Source organism: Quercus robur, chromosome 6 (assembly GCF_932294415.1).
Source record: "Quercus robur chromosome 6, dhQueRobu3.1, whole genome shotgun sequence".
NCBI lineage: Eukaryota > Viridiplantae > Streptophyta > Magnoliopsida > Fagales > Fagaceae > Quercus > Quercus robur.
In genome coordinates, this window is record NC_065539.1 from 37,523,199 (window position 1) to 37,548,450 (window position 25,252).

The 25,252-nt window shown below is 37.9% G+C and overlaps 1 protein-coding gene across 2 annotated transcripts; it reads left to right on the top strand.

Annotated features, from left to right (window-relative positions):
• The first annotated feature begins 135 nt into the window (after positions 1-135).
• Positions 136-24,844, top strand: LOC126688635 (malate dehydrogenase, cytoplasmic). 2 transcript variants are annotated; one of them, XM_050383401.1, is made up of 7 exons: positions 136-304; positions 1,817-1,975; positions 2,091-2,266; positions 2,678-2,955; positions 3,041-3,176; positions 3,263-3,374; positions 24,545-24,844. In XM_050383401.1, exons 1-7 carry the CDS (start codon positions 262-264, stop codon positions 24,637-24,639), a joined length of 999 nt encoding a protein of 332 aa, XP_050239358.1. In that variant the 5' UTR covers positions 136-261; the 3' UTR covers positions 24,640-24,844. The 2 variants fall into 2 exon arrangements, with proteins under 2 accessions (XP_050239358.1, XP_050239357.1); XM_050383400.1 differs by lacking the exon at positions 24,545-24,844 and adding an exon at positions 4,095-4,424.
• The last annotated feature ends 408 nt before the right edge of the window (positions 24,845-25,252 follow it).

Consider the following 25,252-nt stretch of genomic DNA (forward strand, 5'->3'; position numbering starts at 1 on the left):
ACCATAAAAATTTGAAAACCAAAACCAAAATATAAGGGCCAAACATACAATTTTGACAAAATTTGTATTAATTTTAGAATATTATCTTTATCAATCACCCTTTGCACATTTCCCTAGGCAACTTGACAACTACGTTTCCGGCCCAATAAATATTCGAGCCTCATCTCTTCTTTTCTCCCAATAGCTACTACTTCACTGCTTCACTCTCCAATTTTTCAAACCGATTCAATTTTTTTGCAGTTCCTTTGATCTCGATCGAAAATGGGGAAAGAACCAGTTCGCGTTCTCGTTACTGGAGCTGCAGGTACCGTATCAAATCCATAATCAGATCCATCACTCTCAATTTTCTTCACTGAAATTTTTCGATTCGATCTGAGACTTGTTAGACTAGTATTTAAATTTCTTTTTCACTTTCTATTGCTTTTAGTCTGTTTGGAGACTGGTGTAGATCTGGTACATGACGATCTACGATAAGCCTAATTAGTTCGAAGAAAATTGCGTAAATTTTTAATTTTTGGTTATAATAGAAAAAGAATTAAACAGATCTGGTGCTTGCGATTGAGTTTTTTGTATCTGCGTTATTGTTATTTACCGATTGTAAAAGACAGAGTTAGAAGTTGGTGTAATATTATTTGTGATCTGAATTCTAAGATCTATGTTTTAGTTTATTGCCCGAAAAGTTTAGAAGATAAATGAAATGGATCTAAGATTGTGTTATGAGAATACTCTATGCTTTGCTGGCTGACTGACATGAGTCAACTCTCCCATGTTCACACGGAGTGTTTGAATTTGGCCATAGCATACAAAGCGAAATCTGTGTTATGTAATCAGTGCCCTCTTTAATGTTTAGGTAAAGAAAATAGTGTTCATTATAATTATCCACTCTAAACTATGGAAATTTTGCAATGTGAGACCTAAACTACACTCTAATGTGAGATTGATTTGTAACATAATCGATTAGTGGGTTAATTAATCTTGAATTAGGTTGTTGATTGTAAAATTTTCATAGTTTATGGTGCACTTGGTAAGTGTTCTTATAGTTCAGAATGGAAGCTGATTGTTAGTGAGCGTTTGGATTGCGTCTTAAGCTGGGTTTGGATACGGATGAAAAGGAACGCTTCTGTCCGATTCCCTTTTTTTGTTTTTTTTTTTTTTGAGCATTTTGTGGCTGTGGTGTCACACTAGTGGGTCCCGTGCACTTTTCACGGAACTCACAAATCTCTTTTTTCATTAAAAATAGGTCCCATAGCATTATTTACACATTTAAAAATTATTTTGCTACAGTATTTTTAGTTTTCAGTAAAATAAGTGATATCTAAACGGACTCTAACAGACCTGTGTTTTGCGTTTCAGCCTTTTTTTTTTTTGGGGGGGGGGGGACCAGCTCCTGGTGCACTGTTCAAATTCCAAGAACAGTGATCAAGGCATATGAACAGTGTTTTTTTAGTGTGACCAGTATCCAGAATTTATTTTTCAATTGTTTTCAGTTTTCAGCAAAATAAGCGGTATCTAAACGCACCCTTAATCTATTAATTTAGACGTTGATTTGGATGGTAGGACAGATGTCGAAAGTTCATCTCAAATTGGGGAGTTGATGGTAGAATTTTGTAGTTTAGGATGTTTAGCATGCACATTGAAAATGCTCAATAGTTTAGGGTGGATAGCTATAGTTAAGCAAATGGGTCCTGACCACCCTGTGATTCTGCTCATTCCTGATCTAATATAGTTAACATTTTCTTATCTACTGTGCAATATTTTGTCTTTAGTTTAGTTTTTGAGCGATGTATTGAGGATTTATTGTTGGATTTGTTTGCAGGACAAATCGGATATGCTCTTGTGCCCATGATTGCTAGGGGAGTGATGTTGGGTCCTGACCAGCCTGTGATTCTGCACATGCTCGATATCCCACCTGCTGCAGAGGCATTGAATGGGGTGAAAATGGAGTTGGTGGATGCCGCATTCCCCCTTCTTAAAGGTATGTGTAGGCTTTTTAATATGTCAAATATGAATGACTTGTGTTAAAGCATCAATACAGACTCAGCCTTTTTAATTTGTTAAATTATGAGGTCTGATGGGATGAATTTTGACAGGTGTTGTTGCTACAACTGATGTTGTTGAGGGTTGCACTGGGGTCAACATTGCAATCATGGTTGGTGGGTTCCCAAGGAAAGAAGGCATGGAAAGGAAAGACGTGATGTCTAAAAATGTTTCGATTTATAAGTCTCAGGCTTCTGCCCTTGAACAGCATGCAGCTGCAAACTGCAAGGTGAATTAAGTTATTTAGGATTTTTTTTTGGGGGGGTTATTTTGATGCCCCATAGGGTTGAGTCCACCTTATCCTGAAATCAAATATCCTCTTGCAGCATGTATGATAGCTAAAAGTTGGAACCATATCATGTGTTAGTTTTCTTTGCCACTTTTTCTTGAATGGTATTCTTGAATCAATCCAGTACTTGTAACATATTTGACATCTAAAGTGCTTTGAAAAACTAGGGCAGCCCCTTATGGATTTTGTGTTTACCAAACAAATTAGTTTGAAGTTCTGAGTAAAATCATCCAGATGAATTCATGTCCATGTGATGTCCATACATGAAAAAGAAAAGGCATGTTCTCCTGTAAAGTCAGACTGGATGTGCTTCCTGAACGTATGCTTAGATTTCTTCTGCTACCTTTGCAGGTTTTGGTTGTTGCCAACCCCGCAAACACCAATGCATTGATCTTGAAGGAGTTCGCACCATCTATCCCTGAGAAAAACATTACTTGTTTGACAAGACTGGATCATAACAGAGCTTTGGGCCAGATTTCTGAGAGACTGAATGTCCAGGTTTCTGATGTCAAGAATGCTATTATCTGGGGAAATCATTCATCGACCCAGTACCCTGATGTTAACCATGCAACTGTGAAAACACCATCAGGAGAGAAGCCGGTCCGTGAGCTTGTTGCTGATGATGCTTGGTATGAAAATGGACTACTACTTATTTTGATAATTCTGTTTGGTTTGAGTACATTGAAGTATTCACATAAGTTTCTTTACTTAAAGGTTGCATGGAGAATTCATAGCCACTGTCCAACAACGTGGTGCTGCAATCATCAAAGCTAGAAAGCTATCTAGTGCATTGTCTGCTGCCAGCTCTGCTTGTGACCACATACGTGATTGGGTCCTTGGAACCCCAGAGGTTGGTATCTTTCTGTCTATTCTTTGATTCATATACTGTGCAGAAGTTTCTTTCATGCTGATTGATCACTTTATTTGCAAATTCAGGGCACTTGGGTTTCCATGGGGGTATACTCTGATGGTTCATACAATGTACCAGCTGGACTCATTTATTCATTCCCTGTCACTTGTCGCAATGGAGAGTGGAAGATAGTTCAAGGTAATTTCCAGCAAACACTTGTAATATTAATCAATAATTGGTTTTTGTCTTTCTCCCCACTTACACTTTGCCATTCTTTTTATTGGTTGTCACTCATATCTTACATGTAAAAAATAAAACGGATTGCCACTCTTTTCTCTGGATAACTTAAATCTGATTCCCTTTCCAGTTCAAATCTTCTTGCCTTGCTTAGCCTTTGGCATAGGCATGGGCGTAGGCTCTAAATCAGCGGAATCCCAACTGTGCATTTAGGCTTTAAGCTTTGACCTTAATGGTTGGAGGGATGAAATAGCTGGGTTAAATCAATTTCATATGTGTGTGTCTAGAGAGAGATTGAGGGAGAGCCTGCTGGGGGTGGGTGGGCTCTTTTTATCGAGAATTTCATGTGACACTGTGCCGAGAGCTTTATTGGCTTTGCACATATGCTCATCAAGGCTGCTGCCTTCTAAAAGAAAGACTATTCACTAACACTCTTGGATCTTACTTTTATGTTGCTTTTTTATACCTTTGAATTCTTCCAGCTTCATTGTTGTTGTGTTTGAATGACAGACAGAAAAATCTGATTGATGTTTGAGTTTTTTTTTTTTTTGTGGTTATGATTTATGGCTTTGATATTCAAGTTTTTTAAAGTTCAGATTCTTTACATTGTTTGTCTTCAGTTTATGATTCTCTTGGTGATTCTCATTTATTTATTATTACTAATTATTTTCTATTGCTCAGGACTTTCAATTGATGAGCTCTCAAGGAAGAAGTTGGACTTGACAGCAGAGGAGCTCACCGAGGAAAAAGCCTTGGCTTATTCATGCCTCTCTTGAATGCTCTTGTTCTTTATCTAATGTGATAGTATGTCTGGCTCTTTCTGGTGTGTCAATAGAAGTAGCTACAGTTTTGAATAATGCCATTGTTAAAGATTTAGGGGAACTGTTAATGATGGAGAAGCTGCTTCTATGGATTTATATTTTGCAGCTTTCATTTTTACAAGAATGTTTGAATTCATAATGGTTATCTTGGTTATAAATATGAATACTATCACCTGCATAATTGGATGAAGTTGAAGAGATTGTTAATGTAGAACATGTAGGGCTTTTGTATGTTTTGCCCCCCTCCCCCTTCTCTTGCCTCAATTGTGATTTCATGGTGACTGTTTAAATACCAGGTTCCATTATCCTTGATTAACAAATGAATTTCATCTTTTACCTTTCTAGTGTTTCACTGTTTTGTACGTTTTTAGTTTTAGCAGATGTTGGTACAATACTAGGGGCATCTTTAATGGTAGTTTTTTTTACAAACTTTGTACATATAATTACGAAAGAAAAACTTAATCCAGATGCTCAGAAGCTAAAAGCCAGCTATCTTTTAGCGGACCTTTTTGATCGTGTGCAAGATTTCGTTGGTAGAAAGTTAATCTTTGATGCTTCAAGCCTTCAACACTAAAACCATTTCCCTCGTTACTTGTTTGGGTTGAAACTGCATTTTTTTTTTTTTTAAACGCTGCCATTTTATTTGTTTAACTTTAATAATCTAACTTCTCTAGGAACATTATTTAGTTCAATCTCTTCAAAGTAAATTATTAGTTTCTAAAGTATCATTCTTAATTTAGGCTTAAATAATGCAAACGGATTCAAATAAATGATAAGTTATAAGGTTTCTCAAAAAAAAAATTTGATAAGTTATAAGGGTTATGTCTTGACTTTCTAAGAGAACCTTAAATGATATAGTGGACAAAGAAAACAGTACGGGGAGAGGAGAGTCAATAGACTGAATAGTTATTTCAGTTTGCAAACCCTTTCGTTCGGTCTGGGAGGGGGAAAGGAATGCAATTGAATGAAATGAAAAAGGATGATTTTTTAAAGAATATTTAGTCAATTTCCCTAACTGGAAGTTTAATAGGAAAAAATAAAATAGAAGAGGGAATACTTATTCCATATCCTTATTTGGAAGTTTAATAATCCTTAAACGTAGGTTTGTACCGCACCACATCAATTATAATTTGTAAGAGCATTTACATCTATTTAAGCAAAATGTTATTTCAGTTAAAATATGCAAAGCCCAAAAAATGGTCTACATTGGAATATCAAGCTAAAATATGCAAGTCCAATTAGAGTAATTATCTAAAAATTAACACATTCATAATTGGTCCCAAGCCCAAGAAAAAGATGAGAATTGCAGTAGTTGTCAGCAATCATAAAATTTAGTCACTCTATTATGAATGAATTCAATAAAGATACTCCTTGGGCATCCCCTATACATGCAGATGACCCTAATTAATATGTTAAAAATTCATAACTAATCTCAAAATTTTGGCACTAAAACTTTGTTTTTGTTGTTTTAATTATCTCATGGAGACAATGATTTTCCCTCAATTACCTTTGAGGGATTTGTGCACATATTCTAATAATCCTTAACAAGCATTTGCAGGTTACAGCTGTTCGTAGGTTGTATTGTACTACATTAATTATAGTTTGTAAGAGCATTCACATCCCTTTAGACAAAATGCTATTTTAGTTAAAATATGCTAAGCCCAAAAAATGGCCCATATTAGAATATCAAGTTAAAATATGCTAAAGCCCATTTAGAGTAATTATCTAAAAATGACTACTTCATAATTAGTCCAAAGTTCAAGAAAATGATAAGGATTGCAGTAACTTAACAGCAATCATACAATTTAGTCACTCTATTATGAATGGATCCAATACAGATATTTGTTTGGGTGTTCCATATACATGCAGGTGACCCTAATCAATATGTTGAGAATTCATAGCTAATCTCAAAATTTGTTATTGTTATGGTTGTAATTATCTAAAAATAGAAACATTGCAATTGGGAAAATAAAATATTTTAATGCTTGTTTTCCCTTAGTCCTTGAGCTCTCTCTCTCAATTGGCAATGCCATCAATGGCTTGGCCAACCAACTTGAGCAATGTACGCACTGGCGTCAGTGAGCTTGGACGTCCCTGATGGCTCGCAACGTTGCTTCTTATATTACCGTTATCTCTTTCTTCAACCCGAACTTGAAATACTTGAGGTTGCGCTGGTAAGTCTAGATCACTGTCTTAATTAACCTACCAAAACTCCAAGAGCAGTTAGAGTTTGGGTTCAGGTTCTATTTTGGAGTTTCGTCCTTTTGGGTTTGGTGTGGGTGGCGGCGAAAGCAAAAGGTTGGCTGTGTGAAGTGCGGCAAAGGTATAAAAAACTGGACGTGGGTTGCGGTATGTAAAGAGAGAAACTGATATAGATTTAAATTAAGAATAATAATATTTTAATAAAATGGAAAAAAGAAATAAAGAGTTGAGTGTGTGGTATATTTAAAAATTAGCAGACAGTGAGGGGTGTTTGGTATTTCAATACAAGAATATAACGTTATATTGTTTAGAAAGATTATGTGATTAAGGTGATGTGATATATTTTGTAATTTTAGATTATGGTTATGTTAAAAAAAAATAAAATAAAATAAAAATTTTAATATCATATCATCGTAATGTGTATTACATTAAGAATACATCACAACGAACTAAACACCTCCTGAGTCGTGAGAGCTTTGCAACTATTCCATGTTGTTTTGAACGAAAACGTCTTCAGTTTAAGTTCTCTTTTTAACGAAAATTGTAACCATCAAATTATTATTATTATTATTATTTTATAAAAGGTGTGTTGGAAAAAAGAAATATTTTAATAAAATGGATTTAAATTAAGAATAATAATATTTTAATAAAATGGAAAAAAGAAATAAAGAGTTGAGTGTGTGGTATATTTAAAAATTAGCAGACATTGAGGGGTGTTTGGTATTTCAGTTCAAGAATATAACGTTACATTGTTTAGGAAGATGATGTGATTAAGGTAATGTAATATATTTTGTAATTTAGATTATGGTTATGTTAGAAAAAATAAAATAAAATAAAAATTTTAATGTCATATCATCGTAATGTGTATTACATTAAAAATACATCACAACGAACTAAACACATCCTTAGTCCTGAGAGCTTTGCAACTATTCCATGTTGTTTTTAACGAAGATGTCTTCAGTTTAAGTTCTCTTTTTAACGAAAATTGTAACTATCAAATTATTATTATTATTATTTTATAAAAGGTGTGTTGGAAAAAAAAAAGTTAACTTCTTTATGTTAAAATTTGTCTAGAATTTTGACTAAGCGGACATGGATACTCTTACTAGCTACGAGTTTGCAATACAAATCAACTTGGCCATAGCAAAATGTAAAGAGGAGTTGCCGAGTTGGTGAAACCATCAGAACCCAAGCTTTTAGGTATCATGGCATAATAAGGACGCATTACGCAACAAACCATCCAGATTCCTGTTCAAGCTAGCTCAATCAATTTCACCCCAAAAGATTAATATACGTAATAGATCGTGGTAAATTAATTAGGTGAATTTAATGATTGGGTTTGAGGAGGGGAAAAATGACTTTTCACAAATTTCTGTGTGAAGTTTAATGGTCCGTTTGGATTGAGGGGGAGGGAAAAAGGGAGTAGAGTAGAGTAGAGTAAAGTAAATTTGGTAAAAAATTAGCTTATTTTGAGCCAACTCTACTTTACTTCCCTCTGCTCTCTCTCCTTCTTCCCTCAATCCAAACGGGCCCTAAGGAGAAGGCATTGAATATGAAGCACGATGGGATGTAATGGCCAATTGCGGTGAGTCGGTGTGACTTCTAAACACACCTGAGTCAGGTCAAGAAGAAAAAAAGACTTAGGTCGATAGTGAGGGGAAAGATTAGTGTACAACATAATGGCCTACAACGAAATACTTTTTAAAAACACTTTAGCAATAATGATTGTAGGGACACGATTTATTTAACGGCCCAAGAATGACGTTGGGCTCGTATGCAAAGGGCCCCAACAATATGATTTGTAGAGAGTGGGCTTGAAAGACATGACCTTGAGCACAGGTGGACGGTTAATCGTAGCGTCTATGGAAGTTCTTATATGGGCGGGCTTGGCTTGACTAGCTAAGCCCTCCATTAGTACGGATTGTAGGACTTAAGTCCTTGGACGTTATCCGAGGAGCCTTATATCCTTCCCTTTCTCCCTTTCACCGGGGGAGGGAGTCCCTTTTTCTTCTAGGGGGGTTTTCCTTTTATACTAGTGTTTGTTTCCCCCTTTAGAGTCCACGTGTAAGTTTCACTTTTCTGGGATGCAGACCTGTCCTGTCAACCCATACCTAGAGTGGTTTGGGGTCGTTGGGAAAGTTAAAGGGTATGGTTTAGAGTATGGACTTGTCAGATACAGGGTTTTGTATTATGATGTTGGCAGCTTTTTCCCTTGCCTTGCCCCTACACTCAGTTTACCCCTTTCTTCAGGCATTTCGTGAGGTGCCGAGCATGAGGTCGTCCTCGGCAATGGCTCTCCTTGGCTTGGGCCCTAGGCCCTAATGTAGAGTGGGCTTGGGCCGCGAATTCTCTGCCCCCACAATAGCCCCTCAAAATCATGCTGCCCGACTTTTAGTCGAGGAGGAGGGTTTTGGTAATGTTGGGCTTACATCATAGCTTGTTCAGATTCTGTACTCTACTAAGATTTGTGTTTTTCTATTTACATGGGAGACGTGCCATATTAGAGGTATTCCTTTACCTACTCACGTGGAGTCCTTTGACGCTTCAATACTCAAGGCGCGCCTTCACGAGGATCTTCAGATCCTACGGTTGCGAATGGCATTGGAAATTGAGCCAACTCTACCTTGTTCGTAGCATTCCTTGGAAAGCTGCATGAATTGAATGCCCCCACCTTACCTCTTATATAAGTAGGATAAGAGGTTATTTTCCTTACACACAAACCCCTCGATTCTCTTCAAAATCATAACCCTTCAGCTATAATCACAGTTTTCGTCTTCAGTGCTATCCGCCCTTTGTGCAATATGTTTGAGACACGGACAGGAGTAAAGGAACTCCATCCGCCACAGAGGCGCCGGGTCCTTCCGAGACTCAAGGTAGCGTGGTCTGGGCAAGGGAGGCACAGATTCAAGAAAATCTTCCGTCTTGACAAAGGGGGAAATGGTATTTCTCCTTCTTTTAGTCAAAATCCGAAGCAGGTACTGGTCGCACCAGATTCTTGGTGCGTCAGAAGTAAAGCTTTCCGCCATCAGCGCTGTCTGCTATATCGCAGGCGTGGTTACGTGGAGGCCCATCAACTTCCGGCTGCCTGCACCTTTTCTTCAACGGTGCTGGCCTCAAGTTGGGTTCCCTGAACCTTTTCTTCAGCTGCGCTAGCCCGAAGTCAGGCTGTCTGCTATATCGCAGGCGTGGTTACGTGGAGGCCCATCAACTTCCGGCTGCCTGCACCTTTTCTTCAACGGTGCTCGCCTCAAGTTGGGTTCCCTGCACCTTTTCTTCAGCTGCGCTAGCCCGAAGTCGGGCTCTCTGCGCCTTTTCTTCAACGGTGCAAGCCCCGAGTTGGGCTCTTTGGCTGCCTGAGTTATAGGCATGTAAAAGTATTGAGGAATGGCTCCTTTAGACGAAATTTTGAAGCGGCAGCACATCTCTTCTCTGCACCTCTTCTTCGGCTTTTTTCTTCATTCCCTTGTATCTTTTCTTTTCGCTTGTGTAGTTAGTTTCAGTATGAGCTTATTTAAACTCTTTCATTGTACGCTGTACTGTCCCTTTGTCTTAATAAAAGATGAATTTATTTCTTTTTAAATATTTTTCCTTTCTGCAACAATTATTTTGTGAATGGGTGTGCTACATGTGTGTTCTCCTTCGATGATACTTAGAGTAGGAAACCCGAGATAACAGCTGAATACTCCGTAATGCATGCAAGGTGACCGTCCGAGAACAATAAACTCTAAATAATTCATCTGAGAGGGTAGCCAAGCAGCGAGGGACTTTAACTGTGTTTTGACAACGTATGGCCCTATATTGCAGTTGCACCAATTCCCTTGGTACTGAGAATCCGAGGGTAGGCTGGGGAATCCATGCAGTCCTGGGATTAGCCCAACTATCAAATGGGGAACTCTTTCTCGGGGTAGATTCTAAGGGCCATCTAACGTCCACGTTGTGTCCAAACCCCGTATTGTCTTTTCTAAGTAGTTGGTTTCCCCAGAGGCTTGAGTCCGAGGACCATACAAGGCCTTGGTTCTGTCCAAAACTTGTAGTTTTCTTCTAAGTAGTTGGTTTCCCCAGAGGCTTGAGTCCGAGGACCATACAAGGCCTTGGTTCTGTCCAATACTTGTAGTTTTTCTTCTAAGTAGTTGGTTTCCCCAGAGGCTTGAGTCCGAGGACCATACAAGGCCTTGGTTCTGTCCAAAACTTGTAGTTTTTTTTTCTAGGTAGTTGGTTTCCCCAGAGGCTTGAGTCCGAGGACCATACAAGGCCTTGGTTCTGTCCAATACTTGTAGTTTTTCTTCTAAGTAGTTGGTTTCCCCAGAGGCTTGAGTTCGAGGACCATACAAGGCCTTGGATCTGTTCAATACTTGTAGTTTTTCTTCTAAGTAGTTGGTTTCCCTAGAGGCTTGAGTTCGAGGACCATACAAGGCCTTGGTTCTGTCCAAAACTTGTAGTTTTCGTCTAAGTAGTTGGTTTCCCCAGAGGCTTGAGTCCGAGGACCATACAAGGCCTTGGTTCTGTCCAAAACTTGTAGTTTTCTTCTAAGTAGTTGGTTTCCCCAGAGACTTGAGTCCGAGGACCATACAAGGCCTTGGTTCTGTCCAAAACTTGTAGTTTTCTTCTAAGTAGTTGGTTTCCCCAGAGGCTTGAGTCCGAGAACCATATAAGGCCTTGGTTCTGTCCAATACTTGTAGTTTTTCTTCTAAGTAGTTGATTTCCCCAGAGGCTTGAGTCCGAGGACCATACAAGGCTTTGGTTCTGTCCAAAACTTGTAGTTTTTTTTTCTAGGTAGTTGGTTTCCCCAGAGGCTTGAATCCGAGGACCATACAAGGCCTTGGTTCTGTCCAATACTTGTAGTTTTCATCTAAGTAGTTGGTTTCCCCAGAGGCTTGAGTCCGAGGACCATACAAGGCCTTGGTTCTGTCCAAAACTTGTAGTTTTCTTCTAAGTAGTTGGTTTCTCCAGAGGCTTGAGTCCGAGGACCATACAAGGCCTTGGTTCTGTCCAATACTTATAGTTTTTCTTCTAAGTAGTTGGTTTCTCCAGAGGCTTGAGTCCGAGAACCATACAAGGCCTTGGTTCTGTCCAAAACTTGTAGTTTTCGTCTAAGTAGTTGGTTTCCCCAGAGGCTTGAGTCCGAGGACCATACAAAGCCTTGGTTCTGTCCAAAACTTGTAGTTTTCTTCTAAGTAGTTGGCTTCCCCAGAGGCTTGAGTCCGAGGACCATACAAGGCCTTGGTTCTGTTCAAAACTTGTATTTTTTACTTATTTATTGATTTAATTTCCAAAGGTTAGCCCCTTGACCCAGGTGGGGAGGGGTTAGCTTGATGTTGGAAGCCCCTAGAATTGCCCGTGCCCTTGGCACTGCCAGGCATAGCTCCTAGTGGAAACTTATGTTGGAACAACAACAACATGTCGCTGGAAATGAAGGCACCCTCGCAGACCTTTGCTTGACAAAGGCTCAACTCCGCCGCCGCCTGAGCCAACGCGCAAGCCATCCCCACAGACGGCGCCAATTGTAGGGACACGATTTATTTAATGGCCCAAGAATGACGTTGGGCTCGTATGCAAAGGGTCCCAACAATATGATTTGTAGAGAGTGGGCTTGAAAGGCATGACCTTGGGCACAGGTGGACGGTTTAATCGTGGCGTCTATGGAAGTTCTTATATGGGTGGGCTTGGCTTGACTAGCTAAGCCCTCCATTAGTACGGGTTATAGGACTTAAGTCCTCGGACGTTGTTCGAGGAGCCTTATATCCTTCCCTTTCTCCCTTTCACCGGGGGAGGGAGTCCCTTTTTCTTCTGGGGGGTTTTTCCTTTTATACTAGTGTTTGTTTCCCCCTTTAGAGTCCACGTGTAAGATTCACTTTTCTGGGGTGCAGACCTGTCCTGTCAACCCATACCTAGAGTGGTTTGGGGTCGTTGGGAAAGTTAAAGGGTATGGTTTAGAGTATGGACTTGTCAGATACAGGGTTTTGTATTATGATGTTGGCAGCTTTTTCCCTTGCCCTGCCCCTACACTCAGTTTGCCCCTTTCTTCAGGCATTTCGTGAGGTGCCGAGCATGAGGTCGTCCTCGGCAATGGCTCTCCTTGGCTTGGGCCCTGGGCCCTAATGTAGAGTGGGCCTAGGCCGCGAATTCTCTGCCCCCACAATGATGATTCCATTTAAGGAAAATTACATTTTAATAAAAAAAATCCTTATTTTAAATTAGGCCTCAAATTTTTAATTTTATTAGTTAAAGTACCAAACTTATGAAACCATTTCATTTGAAGCTTCTAGCATTTCCATTAGTATTATTATTATTTTTCCTTATTTTGGCCAGTAACAAAATAGATAAAAGTGAAAAATCATTGATTGACCTTTGTGTTTCACTTTGAGGATTTTACAAATCAACTTGACACATCCATTGAATAGCGAAGGTAGGTACAGAGAAGGTTTCGTTTAAAGAGAAAATATTTCGCTTACAGTAAGAAAAATAACTGTTAAAAAATCAAAATTGGTTACTTAGGTGAAACACAAAGTTCCATCAACGGTTTCAATGCAAATGAATAATGAAGATGAACAAGGGCTTCAAATTGAAACAGTTTCATAAGTTTGAGACTTTAATTTTCAAAATTGAAAACCTAAAACATGCTGAAAAACTCATTTGTATCACATACAAAACATATACAATAGAAGACAAAAAAGATCTACTTCTATCATACGAGAAAACATGTAATCTTTGAATCTTAGAATATTGTTTATAGAATACATACATTGATCCAATGAAACACAAGAACAAAACAAAAAAGAATGTTTGATCTTGAGAACACTCTGATCTTCACCTCAAGTCCACAAGAACTCGAGATTGTGGACTATCTTCCTTGTCAATAACCCTTGAAGGAGTACTTTTCTTCTTCTTTGTTTTTAGAACGTATGGTTGTCTCCAAAACTAGAGAGAACTTTTCTCTATTCAAAACTTACTTAAAAACTAAAGTAGCATTTTTTTTTCTTCTTTTTAACAAGGAAGATAAATAAAATTCTAACTTTAATGGGCTTTGGGCCTCTTGTCAACTTTTAACAAGTTCAAAATTACCATTAATTCTATTAATTCCACTGTAATAATATAATTACACTTTAGGTTTTATTAATTAAATTAAATCCTAAGACTTTATTATATATATTAGCATTTGACCCGACGAAAACAACCATAAATACTATTAATTTGTGTTTGGGGGCCGTTTTTTAGTGCGCAGCCATGTGTTGTCCACTGAAGGGGTAACCTTGCCAAACTCGGATTTGTATGGGGAGTTGTGTCCAGAACTCGACATTGGGCCAAGTAGTCCAATGACTTCCAGCGTATTTTTAGGCCTACAACATGGGTAAAGCCCAAAGTTGAAGAATCATGATAATGGTTGAATAAATAAATAATATGTATTTGATATAATAGCTTTGATTAATAGTTGTAGTAGTAGTTGAAATAAAGTAATATGTATTTAAAGGTGAAATAATCATGTATTCCATAATGTAGATTTAGAGATATGGAAACGCAGTGACTTATCTTTGTATGATTTGTAGCTACAACTGTAAAGCGTCAATCAGTTGATGGTATTCTAGCAGAATGACTCCAGCAGTGGAGAGGCAATTTGCCATGATAATTTCAAGATTGAAGGGGAAAAATGGGTGCAACTGGAGGGAAAGAGAATATGTCCAGCTATGTGTGGAGGCTGGTTAAGTTTATCCCCTTTATCATGCATTTAAATGAATTTCCCCTTGATAATGCTCTTTTAGTTATTGTGAAGCTATGAATAGTATTGCATTCCATGGGAAGGGCTTTTGTAAAAAAGGTTTTGCCTTCTACGAGAAGGGTTTTAGTATTAGAAGTTTATGCCTTCCATGAGAAGGACTTTTAGTATGAGTGTTTGATATCTCTTGAGAAGTATGGAGATGGTAAAAGATATAGATGTTTTGTGAGATGTAGTATTTGTAATTTGTAAGATACATGGAAGTATGAGAGATATGGAGATTAAAGATGGTAAATATATGAGGTTATAGTTGTTGGAGAAGTTATAGTGATGACTTGTGTTGCTTTCCAAGAGGAAAGATTTTGTAAGAGAAGAGGTTTTGTAAGAGAAGTAGAGAGGGAAAGGTGCTTAAAGGATATGGGTGTAGTGGGCCTTTTTTGGTTAAAGTGGGCTGGGCTACCTCCTGCGGTATGGGGCCCGAGTGTTCTGGGTATGGGAGTTGAGACTGGTCCAATTGGAACTCAACTTGGTCCAGCTTGTGCACAAACTATGCCTCCTCTGTCAGGAACATGTTTACGATGGGCAGAGCTGTTTCAAGTGAGTTGCAGCAGGCAGACATGATAACGATAATAAAATCAAATACTTTGAGATCTTTAAAAAGGTGAACAGATAAACCTTATTTAAGAAAAAAAAAAAAAGATAACTATAGTTTTAACAACAATCATTTTACAAGAAAAGTGAAAGGGAACAAGTGGGTGATATGTGAGCTGATTGAGAGAGTAAATAAATTAGATCAAGTTTGATCCGCAAGACCGAAACCAGAGAGGGAAGAACACCCCTTCTCAAAGTGAATAATCTCTTTGGGAGATCCTACCATAGAAATTAATCACTTTAAGGAAAGTGGACCTGAATGGTTAGCACCCAAGAACACCTTTTGTTTCTGATAGATAGCAGGATTTTGAGAGGGAGAGAGGGAATCAACCTATTGGTGCATGCCTACTGTTCTCACTCTCTATCTTTTTTCTCTCCTTCCTTTCTAATATTCCCTTTTTTCTTATCTTTTTCTCTTTTCTTAATCCTTGTTTTTATTTCCTGGTTTTCAAGTTTTCAAATATTGTTGTGCTTACTGTTGTTGTTGTGTTGTTGTTCCTATACACGGCAAGGGCCTCTTTATAGTGCCTGCCGTGACTGGATTTTACTATTCTAGCCCTTAATCACCTTTGTCTGGTCTGGGTGTACCTGCCAACCATCACTGATCCGATTGTGTGCCACTCCCTATCGCCAGACAAAAGAAAGCTATTTTGTCTGTTTATCTGCCGTGGCATCCTTTCCTGCTACGATGTGGGTGCCTTCTCTCTCCCTATCTCTCATGGCATGCACCTATCTCTCATGTCATCCTAGCAGGACACTTCCCCCAAAAGAGCCCTAGCAGGAACCTCAAAATAGGTTTTCCCCTCTCCCCACCACCAAACCATGCCATTTTACCTCTGACCCATGACCTCACCGTGTCCTGTATTGGCTGGGTACAGGTTGGTGAGGTCTGGGCCTTGCGCGTGCTTCTTTTCCCTGTATGTCCAAAATCATGCGCCTGCCGTGGTTGGTCTGCACAGTCTGTCGTCCGTTCTTAAGCATTTTCTGGTTTCCCTTTCTTTTATGGCTTACCCTAGTCGGGGCTGGGCCTTACTTGATGGTGGGCTTTGCTTTTTCCTCAGCCCACCCTTCTTCCTGCTACTATCTCCTGCCATACCACTCTATCATTCCTGCTGCGAAGTTATTTTGTTTCAATCTGGCTGGGTCCCTTTGGGCCTGTCGTTTATTTTCCCCTAATGGCCCAATAAAACCATTGGTTCTTGTGTTACATTACTAGCGGGCTCTTGTGTCCCATTTGTTTCCCTTGGGCGTCTTGGGCCCGTTTGCTTTCCTTGGGCTTCCTTGGCACTTTTCCTAACTTCGCATTACCATGGGTTTTTACTGAATTATTTGGGCTTCCCCGGCCCAATTACATTATTTTTCATCCTCGGGGTTCATGGGCTTGCCATCGATCCCTTACTTTCTTTGCTTTCATTACTTTGGGCCTGCCGCGGCCCATTCTCACTTTTCCACATCATATACTACCCATGATTTGCTTTTTCTCTCTTTCTGGGATCCTTTAAGCCCATTTACCTCTTCAAGACCCATTTGTTTATCTCATGGGCCTATGATCTATTATTTTTACCGCTTGGGCTTAATGGGTTTTCTATCCATTTGCCAACTCCTTTCTGTCTATATTGCTAGGCTTCTCCCTTCCACTTGGGCTTCTGAAATGGCCATCAACAATGGGTAGCAAGATAGATGCATTTTCTGAATATGAAGAGTGAGAGAATGAGCATAAGAAGAGTAATGGTGTTGTAGTTTGTTTAGCAATGTTGCTGAGATTTTCTACTGGAGGATGGATAAAGGCTTATGAGTAGCGATATGAGGGGCAGTTGTGGGCTAAGGGCTGAAGAGCTTAGTTTCTAATTTGGAAGCTAAGAACTCATAAGCTCATAACCTCATTAAGAGCTTAAGAAGATAATTAGAGGGAGAGGGAAAATAGAGAAGTTTGTGAGAGAGTTGTTCTTCTCCATTGGTGTGCTTTGGTGTGTTGATGAGGGGCTCTTTTATAGTTGAGTTTAAAGGAGTATTTAGTAAAGAATCTCAGCCAAAATCTGTCACAATCAGTAATAAATCTTCAGAAAATACATCCTAAGATTTAGCCGAAAATGGTACGTTCAGCTTTAAAGGGTTTTTGCTGTTTTGGGTAATATCATCTAGAGGAAAGACCAGCAAAAAAGGAAAGGATTTTAGCAAGAAAAATATATTTTCTTTGGTTGCTTTTGGTTTTTAGCCAAATAAGGAAATTCTGTAATATTAAGGCTGTTTTGAAAAAACTGTCACAGTTGTCTGAAAAAGCTATCATAAGACAACTATTGCTTGGGGTTGAAGTAGATGAGATTGGCTAGAATGATGTTAGGCTGCTGGAGAGAATATTCAGCATTTATTTCATGGATTTGGCTAAAAATGATAAGATCTCTTTTAAGGGTATCTTGCTATTTTAGGTATAGTAGCTAGCTGCTGGGATTTGAGCATTAAATGGCTGGGGATGTCACTTTCAACCAGGTATCAAGTGTTGAATACACTACTAGTATTCTGCTGGAAAGGTTTCCTCTTTTGGGTATTTATATTTTTGGTTCAAGATTCTATTACAATGCATTTTAGTAAATAATAGAATGATTGATTGATAGTTAATAAAGTTTTAGAGATCTAGTCAATGTCCCATTGTGTTGTGACTTAATCTTGGTGAGCAAAAAGAGCATTTAATGCCCTGCTTTGGCAAGGGAATATTTGGTTTGATTATGGCGGATGGTAGCTGAGTATTAAAGATATCATGAATATTTTATATATTTGGAGATTAAAGATAGCCAATCAGATTTAGCCATGTGTTTGAGTTGGATTTTAGCTGAAAATAGTAATATAATTTATGTAGAATAATATAATTAGCTTTCTAAATTCGTATAGCAACTGCTGGAGATTGAATGAATAATTATTTGGTTAGCATTTAGATGGCTAGAGATATTGGATATTTGTTATATGACGAGCATTAAGTTTTAGTCAAAGAGCAACGTAAAGTTTTATCATTTTAAGTGTTTATGTGACAAGAGAGGCTTACCATATGTTACTTGCTACACACTGACTTGTCAGAGTTCAAGGAGTTGGAGAAGACACTCCAAGCAACATGTTTCTTTTATCAGCTTTAAACCGCTAAAGCTTTATTGAGCATACCTCTTGGCCCTCCAAACCACAACTCCCAAAATTTTCCCAAAGAGACATATGAGCTTGGATCATAAGCCGAATATGAGATGACGTACCTTGGGTTCTGTTGTCATTTTGTGTAAATATGGGCTTTTGTTGGAGAAGCCGCTTTCCATGAAAATGAGAAAGGTAAAATGGGTTGTGAGCTTTGATTCATTGCTTGAGCCCGATCCATATGTTAATGTTGTTGATGTCATGGGTTATGATCCCAATTGATGAAGAGGAAATCTGGACCATGAATCTGCCTCTTGAAGTAAGGATCTTGTGGGCCATGTGAGCCTAATCCATGTAGTTGGATAAGATATGAGCTTATTTTGAGCTTTAAATGAGATTTACCCAAAATTCAATAATATATTGATGTGGCATGGGTTGCCAATGAAGTAATGCCATGTGGGGCAAAAAAAGAGTCCTCAACACTTTGTAAATCACTATTTTTTATTCCTTGAGTCCATAGTTTAATTTTTTAAATTATTTTTATATTCATGAAATCTAATTTCATTAACTATAAACTTTAGTAACTCTTTTACTAAGTTTAATGAAATCTAATATCATTAAGTATTAACTCTTTATAAACTTTAGTAACTTTAGTAAAAGAGTTACTAAAGTGATTAGGCCAAACACTTAGAATAACTAATTCTCATTATACTTATCTCAAGTTGATGTTTCATATATGTAGAAAGAGAATATGAATTCTATATTGAGAATATATGTGTGTTCCCACAACATTGCATGTGATTGCCTAACTTACTAAGGTTTTGACTATGTAAGATCTCAACCCTGCATACATCAAAACAATCAATAATTTATGTTTAGGTTCACAAGCCTTAGAGAAATGAGAGTTTATGAATATAGCAGTCAAAAGATTTATTATTCTAGTGAAGTAGTTTTTGGAATAATAAATCACATATCGGTCCAATTTAATGTATGCTACATACTTAAGACACACCAACATGTCAATTAGAAATCTCAACTACTATGATTAAGACAAATCATCTAAATTAATACGTTATAGTCTTTACAAATGAAATGCTCAATTTCAATACTGACTATGAACTAGGGTTTAAGATTTTACAAAAAGCTTGTGATTTAGATCTTCATATTTAAATCTTATTCCCATACCTAAATCACATACAATGCATTTCATAGATTACAATATAATGTCCAAATATTAGTGCTAAAGTAATCTTAAGAAAAAAAAACTTTTATTATTTAATTAATAGATAATATCGTACAATTAAATTTTAGGGCACTAGTCCTAACAAAACGGTGAAACCAAATATGAATATACCTATTGAGGAATAACTCAAGTTCTGTGTTAGAAATACTGAATGAATGTATTGTATTTCTTAGAGAATAAAGTATACATGAGTGCCTTTATATATAAGAGGCAGAGTGTGTTGTACAAATATGTGTGCTATACAAGCAAACAAGGTGGACCTAAAGCCCACAACCCTATTACACGTTAACAGCCCCCCCTTAAACTCAAGATGGATGTGAGACCAACTTGAGGGTTGTCAACCAAAGCACGAAGGTGTCCCTTAGGATGTAACTTGGTGAAGATATCTGCAAGTTGATCTTTAGAGGAGATTGAGAATAGCTTGAGAGCACCATGAACAAGATGATAACGGATAAAATGACAATCGGTCTAGATGTGTTTAGTCTGTTCATGGAAGACATTATTGTGAGTAATATGAATAGTACTCTGGTTGTCACAATAAAGAGGAGTAGCAGAGGATGTTGGCACACATAAGTCCTTAAGAAGCCATCGTAGCTAAATGAGCTCAAATGTGGTATCAACAAGGGTATGATATTCTGCTTTAGTACTGGAGTGAGCCACAAGGGTTTGTTTCTTGTTTCGCCAAGAAATCAGAGAAGAACCAAGAAGAAAGAAATAACCTGTGGTGGACCTATGATCGGTGGGATCTCCTGCACAATCAGTATCAGAGAATGCACGGAGAACAAGGGAAGACTGAGCAGAGTAGAAAATGTCATGGAAGAGAGTGCCCTTCAAGTTTTGAAGAATGCATAGAACAATAGCATAGCGAGTCGATTGTGGAGTAGACAGATACTGGCTCACCTGGTGAACAACATAAAAAATGTCTAGACGAGTGACAGTGAGATAAACTAGGCTGCCAACCAATTGTCTGTAAAGAGAGGGATTAAACAATGGTTCCCCCCCCCCCCCAGAGGGAGTTAGATGCGTATTAAGTTCAACTGAAGTGTCAACAGTCTTGCTATCAGTAAGTCTAACTCGAGACAAAAGTTCAAAAGCATACTTGGCCTAAGTAATATAAAGACCATCTATAGAATGAGTGATTTCAAGATCCAAGAAGTAGCTGAGATGTCCAAGATCTTTTATCTCAAATTGTTGACTAAGAAAATCCTTGAGTTCTTGAATGCCATTGAAGTCATCACCAGTTATGATTATATCATCCACACATAGGAGAAGCAAAATAGTGCCTTTGTTAGTGCGACGAAGAAATAAGACAAAATCATAATGATTGGCAATGTAACCCAAGAGAGAAATAGTAGAGCTAAAATTGGTAAACCAAGCTCGTGGAGCTTGTTTAAGGCCATAAAGTGCACGTTGAATGTGACAAACCTTGTTCGGTTCAATAGAGAGACCAGAAAGAGGTTGCATATAAACTTCTTCACTTAAATTCCCATTAAGGAAGGCATTGACACGAACAGATGAGATTCGAGCAACCGGAGTAAAAGTCTCTTCATAATCAATCCCATACTCTTGTGTAAAACCCTTTGCAACAAGACGAGTTTTATATCGCTCAATGGACCTATCAGAGTGAGTCTTGATCTTGTAGATCCACTTACAACTAACCATAGATTTCCCAGGGGGGATAGTCACCAAATCCCAAGTATGGTTTTTAGATAATGCATTAAGTTCCTCTTTCATTGCAATCTACTATAAAGGGTCAATAAAGGCCTCACGATAGGTGTGAGGCTTATGCAATATAGCAAGGGCAGTGTAACAATGATAGTCAAGTAAATGTGCAGGAATGGATCTTACCTGAGTTGAGTGACGAGGTGGGATGTCTTGTGAATCTTCAGGCGGAACAGAAGCAGGGGACCCAAGCTCAGGGTTGGGTGGCTCGTCTTCGACCTGTTCATCTTCCACCTGTTCATTAGAGGGTGATCTAGGAGAGACATCAAAAATATCTAGTGGTTGGACAGAGAAGTCTATAGGAGGATCAGGAGCAACAATAGAAGGAATATGTGGCTCATCTAGAAAAATATCTAAGACAAAGGAGGTAGATAAGGAGGCACGGAAGTGAGAGAGCTCAACAAAGGAGTGATGTTCCCAAAAGACAACATTGCGAGAGATACAAAGATGATGGGAGACAGGATCATAACACCGAAACCCCTTTTGAGTTTTGCCATAGCCAAAAAAACAATAAAGTATAGATCGATGCTCAAGTTTGTTATGCTCATGTGGCTGAAAAAGAACGAAACAGGCAAAACCAAAGGAGTGAAGGTGGTGATAGTCTAGAGGTGACCCAAAGAGGTGCTCATATGGAGTTTGATTTTGAATGATAGGACTGAGAATGCGATTAATAGCATGAACGGCATGAAGAGCAGCTTCGCCCCAAAAAAGAGCAAGAACTTTGGCAAAGAGAAGGAAAGCACGAACAGTGTCAAGAATATGACGAAATTTTTATTCGGCTCTACCATTTTGCTAAGAGGTACCTGGACAAGTTAGTTGATGAATAGTGCCATAGGAATGCAAAATAGCTTAGAAAGCATATTGAGTGTATTCAAGAGCATTATCAGATTGAAAAATTTTGATTCGTCTGGAAAACTGAGTTTCAACCATTTTTGCAAAATTAGAATATACTTGCAATAATTCAGAAAGATGTTTTATATAAAAAATCTAGCTATAGCGGGAGTAATCATCAACAAAAACAACAAAATATCGAGATCCACTAATACTAGAGACAGAGGAAGGCCCTAGACATCAAAATGAATTAGGTCAAAGATATCAGTAAACATTGATTCACTAGTATTGAAAGGCAAAAGTGGTTGTTTTCCTAACTGACATAAAACACAATCAAAATTTTCTGTGGACACTGAACCTAACAAACCTTTAGAAGCCAGGTGTTGTACCCAAGAGAAAGATGTGTGACCAAGTCAGGCATGCCAAAGTGTAAGGGAAGGAATAGAAGAAACAACAATAGCTGCAGCAGCAACAGAAACAGAAGTAACAGGTGGAAGACGAAGGTTGTCCACGGGAAACATACGCCTAACTCTGGGACCGGTCCCAAGCTTCTGTCATGTCCTCGAATCCTGCACAATACATCCAGAATAATCAAAGGTAATTATGCGATAGTCCAACTCAGCTAATTGTCTCATATAAAATAAATTGTAAGAAAGGTTAGGAACATTAAAGATCCTAGGAATCGAGAGGTTGGAAGTCGAGATAAAACCTATGTTATGACCAAACATTATGGAACCATTAGCAGTGCAAATATTAAGAGGGTATGGTGCAGATTCTAGTTGAGAAAATAAGGATGAGTGAAGTGTCATGTGGTTGCAACAAGCAGAATCCATAAGCCAAGAGAAAGGAGACATACCGGATGAAATTGAGAGAGAAGAGGAATAAGATACATTACCAACCATATGAATGGTATTGGCAATGATGTTTTGAAGGTCAACTGTGGAAATGGTGATAGTGGATCCAAAAGACTTGGACTTTACGAAGACAGGAGCCATTGGTTGGATATTCTTAGTATTAGCAACAGTAGCAGCATAAATGGAAACAGCTGATTTGTTGCGTTGATAGCAAGTCTCAATATTATGGCCAAGACGTTTACAAAAATTGCAAACTTGTTTATTGGATTGTCAGCGACGATTATTGCAATAAAAAACTTGTCCTTATTCTTCATTTAGAAGCAAAATATGCGAAAAAATGGATTGTAAAGATGAAATTTAAGTAAAAAAAACTAGGTAAGGAGCACCTAGATTACAAAAAGTCAACGGTCAAAGTCAACGATCAACAAGGTCAATGATGATGACGTCATCAAGATGATGCAAGTAGTTGACTAATGCTGACGTAAGCAGCTAACTGGATGCTGACGTGGCAGTGATGATGTCACTAGGGCTGACGTGGCGTAGATGACGTAATCGATGATGTTAGCAGATGGTGTTCTAGCGCGTGGCGGCGTGTGGAGGCACATAATCGTACCGCCGAGACTTGTAGTGGCGCGTGAGAGGTTCGATGAAGACGATTTTTCACAAGCGAGCAGATCAGAGAGAGTACTTTCTGATGGTGCAATTTGTGGTCTAATCGGAGAAGCGGAAGCGATGGTGGCGACAAGGCGGTGGTCTTTCATGTACTGTAGTCGCGGTGGAGGCAGTGGTGCTGCTGACAACAACGGCTACAGTGGATGATACCCAAGAAGACAAGACTGCTTAAAAGCGACACACCAAAGGATTAGAGTAGTGACTTTGATACCATGTTAGAAATACTAAATGAATGTATTGTATTTCTTAGAGAATAAAGTATACATGAGTGCCTTTATATATAGGAGGCAAAGTATGTAGTACAAGTATATTTGTTATACAAGCAAACAAGGTGGACCTAAAGCCCACAACTACACATTAACATTCTGCTTTTGTGTTACTCTAGGGTATAAGGTCTTGAAGGACCTAGAAATGATTAGTAAATTTCATTAACGACTTCTAAGGGTTAAAGGCAGTGGACAGTTTTGAAGAGCTTTCCACTTTCTATACTACTTTCCATTTTTTCTAGCTTGACTGATAAATTGTATCTTTGCTTGAAGTCATGAAAGAAATGGGACAGCATATACAGAAGACGATGATATCTCTTTATGTGATGTTTTGGCTTACTTGTCTGTCATTGTATCTCTATAAGTACTAACTTGAAAAACTTTTCTACAATGATACTTCTTGTTCATACTACCAAAACAAAACAAAACAAAACAAGACAAAAAATTGCATCTCTGTCACCTTGAATTTAGATTCGCCTGTGGCACTATTGGAAAAAATTCCTTCTGTGCTTGAAATAACTTATATTTCATTGGTTTATTTTGCTTAACAATTAATAAGTTAGGTAATGTAAAAGTACAACTGTAACTAGAAAAGAAATGAAGTTTCAAAACGTTAAAGATAAGTTGACCTAAAATTTGTCACATTATAAGTTCCAAAACAAAGAATTGCATTTATAATGACAGACTCTTTTTTTTGAGAGGCGCAGAATGCTTTCTTGGCTTAGAGTTATAGCTTATAGTTCTTAAATTTTCTTAAAATCATGTGTTAAATGGTCAAATTGTATCATTCGTTTACGCAAGGGAAATCCTCCATCGAAATATTTCTATTACTGAGAGTGCAAACTTGATATGGTCAGCAAAAATTAAAATTTTCGAAAATCTGATTGATGTTTGGGAATTTTTATTTTTTGGTCATGATTTATGGCTTTGATATCAAAAGCAAGTTTTTTAAAGTTCAGATTCTTTACATTGTTTGTCTTCAGTTTATGATTCTCTTGGTGATTCTCATTTTTTTATTATTAATAATTATTTTCTATTGCTCAGGACTTTCAATTGATGAGCTCTCAAGGAAGAAGTTGGACTTGACAGCAGAGGAGCTCACCGAGGAGAAAGCCTTGGCTTACTCATGGCTCTCTTGAATGCTCTTGTTCTTTATCTAATGTGATAGTATGTCTGGCTCTTTCTGGTGTGCCAATAGAAGTAGCTACAGTTTTGAATAATGCCAATGTTAAAGTTTTAGGGGAACTATTAATAATGGAGAAGCTGCTTCTATGGATTTATATTTTGCAGCTTTCATTTTTACTAGAATGTTTGAATTTATAATGGTTATCTTGGTTATAAATATGAATACTATCACCCTTCTCTTGCCTCAATTGTGACTAAGGGGATAAATATAACTCTAATTTCAATGGGCTTTGGGCCTCTTGTCAACTCTTAACAAGTTCAAAATTATCATTAATTCTATTAATTCCACTATAATAATATAATTACACTCTAGGTTTTATTAATTAAATTAAATCCTAGGACTCAATTATATATATATATATATATATATATATTAGCAACTGGCCCCAAAAAAACAATCATAGTGAAACAAAGTCATAAAAAATACTATTACTTTGTAAATCACTACATTTTATTTCTTGAGTCCATAGTTTAATCTTTTAGTTATTTTTATATTGAAATCTAATTTCATTAAGTATAAACTTTAGTAACTCTTTTACTAAAGTGGTTAGGCCAAACACCTAGAAT